This window comes from Amborella trichopoda, chromosome 10 (assembly GCF_054954075.1).
Source record: "Amborella trichopoda isolate Santa Cruz 75 chromosome 10, AtrichopodaSantaCruz75HAP2 v2.0, whole genome shotgun sequence".
Taxonomy (NCBI): Eukaryota; Viridiplantae; Streptophyta; class Magnoliopsida; order Amborellales; family Amborellaceae; genus Amborella; species Amborella trichopoda.
This window is the reverse complement of record NC_142345.1, coordinates 10,515,287-10,531,690: the sequence shown is the minus strand read 5'-3', so window position 1 is coordinate 10,531,690 and position 16,404 is coordinate 10,515,287. Positions and strand designations below refer to the sequence as shown.

The window sequence follows — 16,404 nt, the reverse complement described above, 5'->3', positions numbered from 1 at the left end:
CTTGTAACGCATTTTTTTACTGTTAATTTTTAAATTTTTCATAGATATGCTCGATCTACACTATTTTTTAAGCTTTAAATTTATAAATTAAGATGAAAATATATTTTAAGGTTAGTCAAAGATTTCCAATATTGAAATCATATTTCTTTGATATTATTTGAAGGTTGTTTAGATCTATACAAACTGCACACCTTTTCAAATGCATATATTGTACTCCCACGGGAGCATATATTGTGCATCTCCTCCCTTGCTCAAAATACCTGCTTAGGAGAATTTTCTTGGTCTAAAATTTTGGATAATACATAATAATCACTTATAATTATTTTTAAAAGAAAATTTAAAATTTTAAACTTCGGAAATTCAAACTAGCCATTCAAATATTAGAGGGCTTCTATTTAATCTTAAAGCATATTTCTTCCACTACATAGAAAATTTATTTTTAAAAAAAAATTCTGCCAATATGTTAAGTTATAATGGTTACATCTGATATCCAAAAAATACATGTAGCATGTCTTTTGCCTGATGGAGGAAATGAATAGTATCCTCCTGCGGTAGGAAATCTTTTGGCTTCTTAAATTTGGGCATAACCCCTTAGTTCTGATGTGAAACTAAGGAAGTCACAATATTTTTGGAAGGAATCTATCACAAAAAAAGGTACTAAATTACGTAAATTTATGCACATATTTTCATCCAAGAAACTGTTTTTTCACCCTTGTATCCGATTCTAACTAATACTCCCAAAAAGTCCCCCTGCCAAGATATCGTTAGCATGTGACGTGGCTCTCAATTTTACTCGTGTACCAAAAATAAATAGTTTCAATCTATACTTTCCCTTATGCAAAACCTCTGTTGAATGCGTGCCCAAAGAGTTTCTTTCTTGTAACTTCGAATGCTTGGCTGAGGAATGCAACAATGCTCAGTTTCTAAGTGCATGAATTTTACCAAGTTTGCCACTCCGTTACAAACAAAAAGAAAACCGTTTCATGCGGGCTGGACCATATTTCTACAATACCATCTTTGCAACTAGGTGGTCCACATAAAACAATTGAAACTAATGGTCCAAATGTTTTCTACATAAAATCATTTATTTATATTCATGATCCCAATGTTAGAGATTACATGTCCTTAAAAATTGGGTCAAAAAATCCATCTCAAAACTAGATTTTTAAGAGTCAGACTCATTTCTACATGGACTCATAGAAACAATGGGTCCCTCTGCTCAGTATTAAAAATCAGCAGCAAACAATGGTGAGAAGCATTAAACTTACATGGTAATCTTGATTCATAATTGCTTTTGAGGTGTGTTAATCTTATTTCACTTTCTTAATGACAAAAACTGGGGATTATTTGCTTATTTCCCTACAGGCAAAAGAAGTCATCTTTCAAAACTTGAACCAAGAACCAACAAAGAAGCATATTTAAGGAAAAAACCCTTTAATACCACATACTATACAATAAAAGGAAAGCAAATCGAATGAGAAAATACCTTGGATAATATATTGTATTCTCTATTTTTCTACAGCATTAATTTACATTTTTCTTTCTTTACAAATAAATGTGCACTCCGAAGCCGATCAATGAACATTTCATAAATGGGTACTTCTCTACCATCTCTGAACCTCAAAGCACCTTCGATGAAAACTTCAATTCAAGATGGTCCGATAAGACCAAAAATACCATCTCAGTTTTATGCCTCTTCCTTTTCTTGTTTTGTGACAAATAAATGGTCATGGAAGAAGAGTATTTGTCTTGTGAGCACAAGGGAACTGTTTGGAGCATAAGTCGTGCACTGCAAATAATGGTCTGATTCTGGTGAATGATACTCTGAAGCGATGTGCATGAAGCCGAGGGCAGATTCATCACATCCCAAGATCTGACAATAACTGACAAATTACCATACAAACTCAGCCATAATCTAAGTTTTGAATAAAGCATTGCAATATAAGATACAAATATATTATCAACCAATGGACTATGGAAAACTATGGTTCCTTGAGGCCATCGCAATTAGTGGTGCGCATTGGAAGCCCACAGCAGGGCATAACCCCAATAGTTGGCCTTGCTCTCTGTCCAGCCCACTGTATGTTTAATTGGATGGTGATGACCAGTAAAGAGTATTTCTCTCAGTAGTCTATGGCTTATAATCCCAAGATTACAATGTGTAACAAACTTTTTAGTCCCTATACTAGATATAAAATCTCTACTAATCCTTTCAATGGAAGTTACAATATCAAATAATATATATAGTTACAATATCAAATAATATATATATATATATATATATATATATCTATATATATATATATATATATATGTGTGTGTGTGTGTGTGTCTTTTTCACAGATGCTCCAATGGCCACAAGAGTATTGGAGGAACAAAGGCTCCGTCACAAGTGCATACTGTGATTTCAAATTATTCGAAGAATAATCAAAGAAAGTTATAAATGAAAAAAGGAAAGTAAATAAATTGCCAACAAGGATCCTTCTCAATAGAAAGGGACAACCAGGTACATTCAACATACCTGATTAAAATGTTGACCAATAATATGCATAACCAACCATAAATATGTACAATAAAATATTTAAATACAATGATTTTGTTCATAAAGTTACAACATTTATGTAACAATTATAGGTAATTTTTTAATAAACATGATAGTAAAATAGCATCCAAAATTTATAATTAGCATGACACAGGGTGTTTGCACAGAAGCTCACCTAGATAGCTCCCTTTTTAACATAACTTTTTTTTTTTTTTTGAAGAACATAACTCCTTATTGCATCCTCAAGCAAAGAGAGCCAAGTTTTCACTAATATGATTCATACGAAAGCTTTACAAATTTTAGCTTCTCCTTCACTTGTTTAACATAACCTCCCAATCAAAGTAGCTAGCCATCCAAATTGAGCATTGAAGTCACCATGGGAAGTTTGCACCTAGTAGCAGTATATGTTCCAAGCTAAAGCTGTCATAAATTTCCATTAGAGAGAGAGTAGAATGACATGACCCAAGTGGTAGGTCCCACAATCGCTCCAACATTGTCTATTCATTGATTGAACAGTGCTAGCCTGGTTTATATAATAGAAAAAGCAGAAAATGGCTCTAATTAATCAATCCTCATATAAGGATCCTAACAATATCTGGCATCCACATTGTGTCAATACCCATATATTTGGCACATAAAAGTATCCAAGTATCTTAGGATAGAACCTCTCTCCCTAACTCTAGTAGAGGTCCCGTCATGAGCCCCAAATTTCCCCCGCTCCACAACCAAAGGAAAACGACGCTCAGAACAGCCCTTGACCACACATTTCATTGAAGAAGTAAATTAAAGAAACATCGAGTACATTAAGACTGCATACAACAATTCAAAACGCCCAAACCTACAGATGATCCCAACTTTCGATTCTCTCCTCTTAAACACCATCTCCACTCTACAGAAGCCTCTCCAGGCAATATAGTATTTGACCATTGTCACATTCTTATCTCCCCATGAGGCCTCACATGATCCATATTGCCAGCAATAGCCTCCTCCTCCACAATCCCCTCTTCATGAAATTTCACCACTTGATCAAGAATAGTTCATCCATTTCATGTAGCGTTCTTTGCATGCAATTATGCTAGATTTCTTGAATAATTCATCCCAATTATTTGTTGAACTTGCTGCACCCTCCACCCTGATCAATTATTCACTTTATAATATTTCAGATTTGATAAGAACATTCACAGGAATTGAAATAAGGACATTAGTCAATCCTGGATATTGGCGATGCTGTGACAATAGCCTCAGCTGGACATCCTCACCCCAAGAGACCAAAGTTGACTCTTCCAAGGAACAAGCCTTCTCCTAAATCTTACAAGAACCTAAGGCTTTTTCTAGACTCGCCCAAAAAAAAAAACAGGCCCAAATAGCTAGGAGGAGTAGATCTCAGCCTCTATCCCAACCAGCTTGCCATCTCCATATGATAACTCTATTCATATCCCTATTGCTTCGCCTTTTCCTCTATCACAACGTCAGGCTCATATACCCTGAAGATGTTTATTGAGTTTTCCAGTCATGATAGAAGTATCGACGCAAGGCTAAAACATCATTGATAAATTCGATATGAGAAACAAACAAGGCCCTCCCAAACCCAACACAAACCACTCCAGGATGCCGCTTGATCTCTATTTTTTGTTTTGGATATCGTTTGCTCAATTCTCAGGTAAGAAAGTGAATATAAAATTTGAGAACTAGTAATGTGGATAACAATTTATCTTCAAGGAAATGTCATTAAGATAAACACTGATGCTTAGCACAACAAAGGAAAGGATGTGAAGTGCAAAATATTTTGACAACTAAAGAGATTTACAAAACAAAAGTTCATGACAGAATATTAAGAAACAATTGCTAAGAAATATTCCATTTGCATAAGAATCGTTCTAAAGACTCATACCATTTATAGATCTAATTCTTTGAGTTGTATGAATACCAATGATCACGTTATTCATACTAACACAAAAAAAGTACTGATTATCATATGATGTACTTTCATCATGTCTCAAACAATGAACATTGCACAAATATTCCTATTTGTCATGAATTTCATAGCCTTCCTTTTTTATCTTCGCTTTCAAGTTTTTGAAGTGAAACTATTGACTAGTAACAGGCAATGTTTTGAAAAGCGACCCGCCCAGTGCCTAGGCAGGCCAAGGGGGGCCTAGGCACATTGCCCAAACCAGGGCAGGCCAACTAGACAGCCTGTCCCTGGGTGCCCACCAAGGGACCCTAGGCCAATGCCCAGTGCCTAGTCCTAGGCAGGTCCTCAGGTGCGCCCACCTAGGATCAAAAATGCCCCTCAGATGGGGGCCTTTTCAGCTTTTCCCTCCCAAATAAGGAGGCAATGGGGGTGGGCTATTTCTAAAACCCCTAAACCCATTTTTAACCCCAATAGATCCCAAATACTCAAAATATGCAACAAATTTCAAATTTGATTGGATTGAGCTTCAAATTCAAAGTTTTCGAAAATTGATCCAAACATCATCCTTTTTTTTTAATTCAATTTTATGCATTTTGAAAACTTATTAGATGGTTATTAACGAGCTTTTGAGATTGGCAAACATCTCAAACATTGAAAATTAAAGATCGAGCATGAAGGTAATTCGAAAATCTTCATATTTGAGATCTTTCTTTTTTTTTTTTGGGTTTTTGTGGTTCTTACAATGTCTTCTTCAGGTTCTCCTAGAAGTGGTGATCGAGGAAGTACTGTTATAACCCGAATCACTTTATCAAAAAAAAAAAACTAGAATCCAAAGGACAAAAATTGTATAAGGTGTAACTATTATGAAAAAGATACTGATGGGGTATAAACCGGTTCAAGAAATACCTTGTTATTAGAGGGATGTATAAACTGGTTTAAGAAACACCTGGCCGTTATAAAAGGGGATGTTGCCCTTTGTAAGAAGGTTTATGAACCTATTAAGGGGGAGATTAAACAAGATTAGAATTTGGTAAAACAAAAAAAGAACTAAAGGAAGTTTGTACAATAGATTTAACAGTTGGAGTTCGTGTGTTTGATGATGATGAGAGTGAGGATGAGGGGGACACTGAGTAGCTTTTGTCCCAGTCTAGGAGAGGTCTCAAGTGAAGGGGCCTATGGATTGTTTTCCCTCCTCTATCCCTAAGGTTAAAATTGAGAAAACAAAGAAGTAAACCACAATTGAAAATCAGTACATTGCTTGGAGGGCATATGAGGCAGGCATTCCTTTCAATGCTACTCACCTAAGTAGCTTCTACACGATGTTGGAAGCAATTGGCCGATTTGGCCTGAATTGAGGCTCCTCCAATCCCATATGAGCTTTTAGAGCTCTTTTGAAAAAACAAGGGAGATCTCACAGAGGAGCTCGTAGACACATATAAGGAGTATCAGCTCATTAAGGTATTTATTATGACCAACTCTTGGAGTGATGGAAAGAGGAGTCAGATGAATTTGTTGGTCAATTGTCCTTTAATGGCACGTTTGGTTCGTGTGAAAATGATTTCTAGAAAACATTTTCACATGAAAAAATTATCATGTGGTCAAATGTGGGAATAATTTTACATCAGTTAGTTGCCAATTGGTGTGACAAGATGCACTACGACCAACAGGTATGAATATATTCCCACACTTGACTGCATGAGAATTTTTTCATGCAAACATGTTTTCTAGAAAATATTTTCATGCGAACCAAACGTGTTGCTTTAGATCAATTCAGCCTCTGATGATATCCATGGTACCCGATACATATAAATCGATTGAGATGAATATTATGGAGGTTGGGTAGCTAATGTTATTTAGATAGTCTCAGACAATGTTGCTCTAATGTAGCTGCTTCTAATTTGTTGCACCAGAACTACCCTCATATCATTTGGACACCATGTGCAGCCACTGCATAAACCTCATGCCTGAAGCTATTGGCATTATATCCAGGATTGAAGGCATAGCTAGTAAGGCTAGATCAGTTACAGCCTTCATCTATAACCACACCCTCACTCGCAGTATGATGCACATGTTCACAAAAAGGGGATAATTTGGTCAGGGGTCACGAGATTTAATACCTATTTCTGGTGCAATGCACAGCACATATGAAGAGCAACCAGTTGAGGCTGATGTTTACTTTGGAGGATTTGATAGGACACAAGTGGCACAGGCATCAAAAAGGGAAGAAGGCACGAGCTAGCATCCTATCTAGGAACGTTTGGTGTGGGTTCATCAAACTCTCAAGGCTTTCTTTCCTTTTAGTCAGTGTATTATGCATGGTTGACACTGACAAACCCTCCATGGGCTACATATCTAAGGCAATGAAAAGTTACAAGGGACAAATAGCTAAGACTTTGGGTAATGATGAGAACCTCTATTAAGCCAGTTTAGAAGATTATTGATGAGAAGTCGGATAGGCAGCTACACCGACCGCTGCACGCAGCTCGTTATTATTTGAACCCAGCTTTTTTTAGGGAAAATAACGTAAATCCCCCTAAATAGATTTATAAACCCATATACACCCTCGGGTTTACGAGAGTCCCATGGGGCCCCTAAAGTGTTAGAAATCGGATTTATACCCCCAACCAAGATTTTTCCTTTCTTTTTACAAAATTACCCCTACTCTTTTTATTTATACCCCATTTATAAAATAGCTTAAAAACCTCATTCCCCTTTCTCTTTCATCCCCTATGGTGACCCATCTCTCTCTCTCTCTGGCCATGAAGCAGCAACCACCTCTCTACCTCCCTCCACAGCAAGCATCTCTCTCTCAACCATGCCCCTTCTCTCTATTGACCCAAAGATTGGAGGCTGCTTTGCTTGGATTCAATCATTATACCAAAAAAGCAAACCCATTTTCCCTCATTACACTTTCTCATAAATCCTAATAGAGCTTTTAGTGGAAATTTTGACGCTTTTTTTTCTTCGTAATTTATAAATAATTTTATCTAAGAGACGGTAATTCTGATTTGTGTCCATTTACTTGATTAGTAACCATGATTGCTCGCATCCTCCATACAAGGAAGATCATTCAACCCTCTTAGTTATGTCCAGATGTTTCCTTACAGTGATTTTGTGATTTGTAATTCATTCGCAAGATGTTGTGCGGAGAGAGAGAGAGAGAGAGATGGCTAATGTGGAGGGAGGGAGGAAGATATAGAGGGACAGGGAGTCCAGTCATTGGAGGGTAAGAGAGATAAAGGGGAACAGAGTGCTTTAGCCCAATTCACATAATAGGGTCTAGGAAAAAAGAATGGAGGCAATCAAATAAAAAGACGAAATTTTGTGAGTGGATGCAACGTTCGAAAATTCGGCTGCCCAGCTGCCTAGACTGTCACCTAGGCAGCCAAATTTCAAAAACGCCAAGGCGCTAGTTAGGCAGGACAATCAGGTGGCATGTGTCTAGGCGACGCCTAGGCAGGCCAGGCACCATCTAGGCGACGCCTAGGCAGGCCAGGCACCATCTAGGCGCTGCAGTCTAGGTGGCCACCTCGAGGAAATTTGTCAAATGGCAGAAAAAACCCTCGACTAGGGTCAAAATTTGTCATCTCCTACATTCTACACTCCCAAAACCAAAACAATGCCATTTAGAGAGAAACTCCCCAAAAGATAGATAAATTTTTTATTTTTTCAATTTCTTCCCAAAACAAAAGCAATAGTTCGTGGGTGTTTTTAGAGCTTCTAGCAGTCGATTTTGAAGACTTTTGGCGACCCAATAGACGAGGTTTACACCGACATCCTTTTGATATTTTTAAAGTATTATCATATTTGAATAAGGGTTTTGATTTTTTCCTATAACGTATTATGTTGTGAATCATTTGTTTTTTCTTTTACAATATATTTACATGTTTATAGTTGAAAAATTGAAATTTTTTTGTGATTAATTGAATTTTTCTCATTTGGACGATCAATTGGGCACATATCGTATTCTTTTATGAAACTTGATTCCTTTTTGTACAATGTGTCATGTTTTGATATCCTATGATTAGTGTTTCACTTTATTTGATAAATTAATGATTATGTTTTATCTTAATGAGTTAAGTCATATGTGAAATTACATATGATTATTTTTTTTCAGATTGACATCATAAGACTCATTGTTTCTCGGACTAGGTTGTCAGTAAAACTAACATCTTATATCTTCATTTAAAACTTATATCAAGTTTCTTATGTTTTTTATATCTTCATTTAAAACTTAAATAGAGGTTCTTATGTTTTCTTAATAGTTAATTCTTTAATATTGTGTATTTCACTAGTTTGTTGATTAGGTGATTCTGATTCACATTGATACTCAATCAATTATTATTCATTGAGGATAATGACTTCTAATGGATCAAGTAGGCCAAGTGATCTAGGCTAGAAGTATGGATCTTGTCCAAATCCCCTTAACAAGAATAGGGTAGAGTGCAAGTTTTGTAAACAATCATATAATGTTCGCGATAACAGATTGAAGAATTAGTCGGCATTAGAGGGAATGTGGCCGCATGCACTCTAGTGCCTGATGAGATCAGGAGAGAGATGCGACAGTACTTGGAGGCGGTGAGAAAAACAAGAAACAGGAGGTGAGAATAAGACATGAAGAACTTGTAAGGAGTGCAGACGTTTTTGGAGTTTGAGGAGAGGAAGAAGACTTATATACTAAGGTTGATTCTTCTAGTAGGCCAAAAACAAGAGGGCCTATGGATGCTTTCTTCCCCCACCCTGATCCTAAGGTACTACCACAAGAAAGGGGTCAAACAAGTTGAGATACCCATTTTAAGAAAGAATATAGAAATAAGATGGTCCAATATGTGGGGAGGTGGTTGTTCCAAACTATGTTGGAAGCAATGGGTTGAAGGCTCCATCAACTTATGAGCTTAAAGGGCCAATACTCAGGCAAGAAGTGGAGTTAACCAATAACTATTTGAAGACCCACAGGGATGTGTGACGTGTATATGGTTGCACAGTCATGACAGATTGTTGGAGTGATAAGAGGCACAGACGGATCATGAATTGGATGGTGAATTCTCCAGTAAGGATGATGTTCATGAGGTCTATTGATGCTTCTAACAAGTCGCATGATGCAGAGTTCATTTTTAATTTGGTTGACCAGTGTATAGAGGAGAAAAGGGAGGATAAGGTGGTCCAAGTTATGACCGATATGTATTCAGCTAATATGGTGGGCGCTAGGTTATTGATGGATAAGACGCCGCTCATTTTCTAGTCCCCTTGTGCATCACACTGCATAGACCTCATACTTGAGGCCATTAGTAAGAAGAAGACACTCATGGCAACCATTCAAAAGGCAAGGAAAGTCGCAACTTATTCATACAGTCACACTCAAGTTTACACTATAGTATTATACTATGTATATGGTATTATGCTTCTTTAGTTATTTGTTACTTATTTTGAATGCATTGATTCATTGAGGGTAATTTACTTAAGGAAGTTTATGTTGGTCAGGTCCTAGCCATGATGAGGAAGTTTATTGAGAATAGAGACTTGGTGAGGCCTGGGTTGACTAGATTTGCCACCTCCTACTTGTCATTGCAACCTTTATTATGAGTAGAAGGCAAAGTTGAGGTCCTTGTTTGTGTGAGGATTGAACCAAGTCCAAGTGATCCAAGAAAGCTAATAGAAAAGTTGTTATGGATATTATCATGGATTCAAGATTTTGGAACAAGGTACAAGATGCCTTGGTAGTGTTTTGCTCTTTGGTAAAGGTTCTCAAGATGGTTTATGATGAGAAGAAACTTGCTATGGGCATATTTATAAAGCCATGGAGGAAGCAAAGGAAGAAATCAGGAGATCTTTGGAGCATGATGAAAAGAGGTATGACGAATTTTTGAAGATTATTGAAGACAAATGGAACTACCAGCTTGAGAGGCCCCTAGACCTAGCATGATACTACCTTAACACTACTCACTTTTACACGGATCCTGAGTTACATAGCAGAACTAAGTCAATAGATGCTTTCAACAAGTGCAACGTAAAGCTCAACCCTGATCCTGAAGTGTAGGATAAGGCAATGATGAAGTTAGACTTGTATAGGCTCACTACTGGATCTCTAAGTAAGGGGGTGGCAGTCAGGCAGAGGTCCAAGACCCTCCTAGTAAGTTTAGAACTTCTAATTTACTAAATTACTTCATTTACAATTTTATATTATAAGTGCATGCTGGATGGGCAATGAGGGAAGCACCCCTCATTTGAGGCAGATGGCCATGAAAATACTACATCTGACTTGCAACTATTCTAGATGTGAGCGCAACTTCAGCACCATTGAAATGCTAATATTATTTATTTAGTTATTTGCTAATATTATTTATTTAATTATTTACTTAATAAATTAATAGGTAATACTAAATGAATAGTTAATTTCATACATACTTAGTACTTAGTAACTAAGTGAGTTTTTTTTCTATTAGGTGCATACAAAGAAGAGAAACGGACTAGAGAAAAAATGACTGAATGACCTAGTCTTTGTTCAGTTAAATCAGAAATTGCAAGAGCACCATCGACAATTGGAGCACAATGAAAAGGAGGCTATTGAAGCTTTTGATATTAATGACACATGCGAGTGCCTAGTTGATGCCGATGATAATGAGGTATTCCTTGGAGAAGGCTTGACCTGGGGCAAGGTTCGTGAGGCTGCTGGGACATCAATGCCCCCTGTGCGTACCACTTGAGCTCAATCTCAAACCCAAAGGAAGGGGGGGGACAAGGCCCAAGAAGGGAAGGCAATGCAAAGAAGAGGAAGAGGGTGATGACATCAAGACAGGATGATGAAGAGAAAGAAGTAGATTCAGAGGACACGAGGGATGACGCTCAATATGTTAACAAGGGCAATAACTTTGAAGATGATGGCATGGCATCATCATCATCAAATGCTAGTGAGGATCCACTTGGACACCCCATGTGGTGATGCCATAGAATTGTTTGGTTGATGTGTTTGTTTTTTGTTTTTCCTTGTTGACTTTGTGTATTATTTGTAGACTTCTAGTTTACTACAATGACATTTGGGATTTCAAGCATTTTAATGTCTTACAATCTCTTTGAGACTTTGCATCCGTAAATCTGTTAATCTTATGTTTCATCTAATTCAGAAGGCATTTGGGGCTCTGTGTTAATCTTATGTTTCGCCTATTTCACGAGTTATTTGGGGCTCTAAAATTGCCCTAAAAACTTCCAAAGGCTTAAAACCCTGCACTAAGAACTCCTTCGTGTTTTTTGTTTTGGGGACGGAGGGTGTGGGGGTTTGGGTTATGTCATTTTCCCTTCTTTTTATGTTGACATGGAATTTTAGACAAATGACATAATTATGACTAGATTTAATCATTGTCACGAGAGGCTCATTCTTAGTCAAATTCAAGATCAGATATGCACAGAGGAGATAAACCTATACAAGTATGCATTGAAGTCGTTCACAAGTGTCATGGCAATGAGGCAGAGGACCAAAGTTGATCCAGGTAATAGATTTAAATTCAGTTTTGCTTCAGTTACTTTCAAGTTTCTAGTTTCAACTTTTTAAGTTCAAGTTTCATTTTTGATGTTTCATTTGGTAACTCATAACAATTAAATCACATATCATAATTCATAATTAACTATAGAGACTGCACTCAATTTGCAGCCTATTGGTGGAGCCAGCGTGCCTGCGGTGCTCCAAAATTTTACAAAAGATGGCCATTTGAATCTTGAACCTAACTACTTGTTCATATGGTTGTTAGGGAACTTAAGTATTTTTGAAAGGGCATGTTACTTTAGTTTAGTGAATATAACTTACTTTAAGTCTTTTAACTTATTTATTTTTGTTATGCATTTAAATTTTAAATAATTAAATTATAAGTTTACTAATTGATATATTTCATTTCATGGCGTAGTTTATATGAAGTATAATCGAAGATTAAAGGAAAGATTTGCTAAGCGTGATAAAAGAAGCCCTTTTAAAATGAAAGATACAGAGAATACTATGGAGTGGTTGAAGAGGATGGATATGGTTTCAGAGGCATCAGGTAGAGCAGTCGACCCGTAAGGCCACTATATCATCTTCATAAAGGAGGAGGGGGATGGAGAAAGAGGAGTCTGCAAATTCAGAAGAAACGGAGGAGGACAAGCATTATGTTGAAGGGGGAACAACAGAATTTTCAACAGTGCCCATCTTACACCACCTGCTCTCTTCCACAAGGTTCTCGCTAACTACCTTTTGGGCTTCTAACCACAAGACTTTCTCAAGCCTATCTAGGAACACCCTTCTCTCTCAATGGAAAAATGCCCTCATCCACATGCCCTCAAAACCCTCAAGAGCGTACAACTGGCAGCCACCACCAGATGACAGCATCAAGTTCAACTTTGATGACTGCTCTCTTAGTAATCCAAGCCCTTCAGGCGCTAGGGGGGTTTTCAGAGATTGCCAGCTAAATGTCCTCTTCACCTTCTCTGTGCACCTTGGGACCTTTGACTCCCAATACGCTGAAGCATCGGCCCTTCTTTTGGGCTTGAGATTTTGGAACCCATCCTGGACCACTTGTCTGATTGTGGAAGGAGACTCTTTGAACACCATCACTTGGGCAAAAGGTTGTCCCCCCCACCTTGGCAACTGTCTTCCATTTTTTATGAAATTACCCACCTTTTGCAAGGGTACGAGTGTCTTATGACAGCATACTTGGAGGACGTCCAACGATCTCGCGGACCTACTGGCAAAGGAGGGAGCTAGCTTACATATGGACATCCAGGCCAAGTCGAACTCCTTTTTTGTTCAGGACCACAACCGCTCTAGATAGCCCGCCTTCATACGCACCAAGACACTGCTCAGTTTTTTATTTTTCTTTTTGACACTGAATCTTGTCTTTAGGGCGAATCTTATAAGCCCATCTGCATATAATCAACTGATGTATTTTTTACCGATTGCCACCCAGTGAGGGTGCTTTCAATCCAACACATTTCGTAATCTTATGGATAATGAGATGGTACGGACATGGCGTATGGTGTATCGTCGATAGACTATGGATTGGATTGTTATTTGTGACTGTATCATTCTTATTTTATTTTTTGGTTGTGCTAGTAGTTTAGAACTTTGGTTTGGAACTTTGGACTACAGGAATTTAATATTTTATGGCGTGTTAATGTGTTATTGTCATGTACTCATATTTGTGCTAAATGTGTATGGAGCTACAGTTTATGTTTATGGAATATTGTAGTGAGTCTATGGATAATGTAGTTTTGACATTATCATAGTACTTTGGTTTGGATTTGGCATTGATTCCACATAAAAATGTTTAAAAAGAAATACTTTGAATATGCATTTTTTATACAAATGTTGGGACCTAAAAACAAGATTCCCCATCCACCCCCTGCACCTCTATCGACCCTAGGCCACCAAGGATCCTGGGTGTCCACCTGGGCACCAGGCAACCATGGGCAACCAGGACCCCCCAGCTGCCTAGGTGCCGTCCAGCATTTTCTGGAACACTGGTAAATGGGTGAACCAACTATATGGAAAGGGTCTCAAAGTCATGCCTTATCATTTGGCTAAACCAGTGAAGCCAAATAAATGCGATGGACCAAGACACATTTTAGGGCATTGCAGGGAGAGAGCAATGAGCACCAATACTCCCAACGAGATCAAGAATATAAAATGAGAAGCTCTATCAACAATGACTTCGTTGCTCTATTAGCAACTGAGACCACATATATGGGAGAAAAATACTAAATTAGAAGCCCTATTATTACCATATATAGACACATATGTGCTAAACTTTATATTCCTATAAATTTCGTGATTTTAAATTTTTTATAATTATTGCCAGCTGGGGAACTGATGTGCTTTGCCTAGCAGCCACCGGATGCAAGGGACTCCGTACCACCTATAGTCCACATACGACAAGTTATAACACTGCTGAAACCTTGCTGCTTTTTCAAAGAACACGGCGAAAGTGAATCTCAAAGGCAAAAGTAAAAGTGGAGAAATCTGTAATTCACTCACTATAACCACATTGGCAGGATTTGGAACAGCATCTGCTACAATTTTCTATTTAGTTGGCATTAACTTTGAACTTTTTTTTTTTTTTTTTGATAGGTTAGCTTAAGGAAAAGGGCTATATTGATTTTTAGGTTAGTTTTATCAATACTGAAATTTATTTAAAAATTAAATGAAGATAGAGGAAATTAAGAAAAGCTAACAAGAAATCAGGGTAAAATGTCATGTGCAGCTAAATTTGAACTACATCTACCGCAAGACCATAATGAGCTACAACCTTAATTGCTAGGATATCAACATCTCCTTTGTAACCCTAAGGACAAGTGTGAAGGACAACTCCATGGAGCAACAAATGGCACATATCTTGCCAAAGTTCATGGCCAACCACCATGGGATAGGCATCAGGGCTAATCTAATTTCATTAAGGAAATCACCCTCTACAATAACAAGAAGGCCCAAATGAAAGGGACAAATCCATAATCCCATGAGTAGAGCACATGCCTCAACAATCATAGAATCACATATAGCCACAGGACAAGAAAGCTCCCAGTCTTCCCTGCCTCTGAGAACGCAGAAGATAAAGTCCAACAGACCTGGAGTACAATTGCAAAGTTCAAAAACTTTGTGTTTATCTATGTATGTACGAGCGTATCAGTGCATGCAAGTATGTCTATATGCATCTGTGATATGGAAACAAGAAGGCAAGCACAGCGTAATGTTCATGTCATGTTTCATGGAAGTAGCTGGACCCAACACAGTTCATTTTCAACAGAAACGCCCATTTGCAAGCACAAAGTCGTACATAGAGATGGAAAACAAATCATTTCAGTGAAAAACGAATGAACCCTTTCAGAATTGAATACATTACTATACAAAGGCGTTCTTGTACATCTAACTTCTCAGAAAACCAAAGGCTCTGGGCATTTCCCGAAAAACCAATGGAAGGCCAAATAAGAAGAAAAAGGAAAAACAAGCCATACCAGAGCTTTGAAGATTCACAGATTTTGCCCCTCAAAGATCCTGCGGAAGGCATGCACAGTCCAGGGACACCTGAGAGGACTCAGTACTTGCTGAAGCACCTCCGGTTCAACCAGAGTACACCATAACCAGCCATTTTAAAAGGGCAGGAAAAGCATTTGCAAATAGGCAACCATTGTAAAACCATGCTATAAGGGTTCAAGAGTTATTGCTGCTTTGGTGAAAACAGATAGAACAAACGGTGCCTCCTCCCCAGGATGAATGGTTGTGGGCACTATCGTATACCCCTTTGGATCGGGATCTAGGACCATTTCACAAGCAATTTCTCTTGAGTTCACATAGTCTGTCCCACCAACCGACTCATGCAAATATATATTGTAAGCTGCACGTCGTCCACGTGTTTTCAGTATCCTCATTCCGATGTAAAACATCGACGAGTCGTGACTTGATTGGTAATTCCGGAAACCAGCATTTTTTCTCGAAAAACTAACCCCCTGTCAAAAGAAGAAAAGAGGACGAAACAAAAAGAAAAACAACTTAGTATCACTATGCATCAAGCAATGATTAGAAGGAAAACGAATTCACATCACATAATCACAAATTCAAATGCATATCAAGAGCCTTTTGTATACCTGAGTCAATGTGATGAAAACATGAATTGGCAATGAAGCCTCAGGTCCAATTGCCCTAAGCCTAAACTGAGGGTTCTGATTCCACGTGTCATAATCTTGGCAGCCCCCAGCACTGCAGCCACGCCATTGACCATGTATGGAATAACGCATCTCGGGTGGGTATATCCGGCAAACATATATTGACCGAAAGTGAAGTTGAAAATCTTGCCAGGACATCCAGAATATTCCATCTTTTGACTGGCCAATGAAAGAAAATACGAGTTTTTGACATGCATCCATGTGATGATTATAATTAAACCTAATTAAACAGCAGTTCAAATTTAATAATAATAAACCGCACATTGTG

The 16,404-nt window shown here is 37.9% G+C and overlaps 1 protein-coding gene across 4 annotated transcripts in view; it reads right to left on the bottom strand.

Annotated features, from left to right (window-relative positions):
• Positions 1-1,472: 1,472 nt before the first annotated feature.
• The window catches only part of DEK1 (calpain-type cysteine protease family), a 40,849-nt gene continuing 25,917 nt past the window's right edge, over positions 1,473-16,404 (bottom strand). For 3 of the 4 annotated variants that reach the window (XM_006856239.4, XM_020674802.2, XM_088849611.1), the window contains 3 exons: positions 16,059-16,295; positions 15,429-15,920; positions 1,473-1,883 (listed from right to left, as the gene is read on the bottom strand). In XM_006856239.4, coding sequence (XP_006856301.1) covers positions 15,615-15,920; positions 16,059-16,295 — 543 coding nt within the window. In that variant the 3' untranslated portion in view covers positions 1,473-1,883; positions 15,429-15,614. The remainder of the gene's footprint in view (positions 1,884-15,428; positions 15,921-16,058; positions 16,296-16,404) is intronic. The other variant, XM_020674803.2, reaches the window with a different exon arrangement.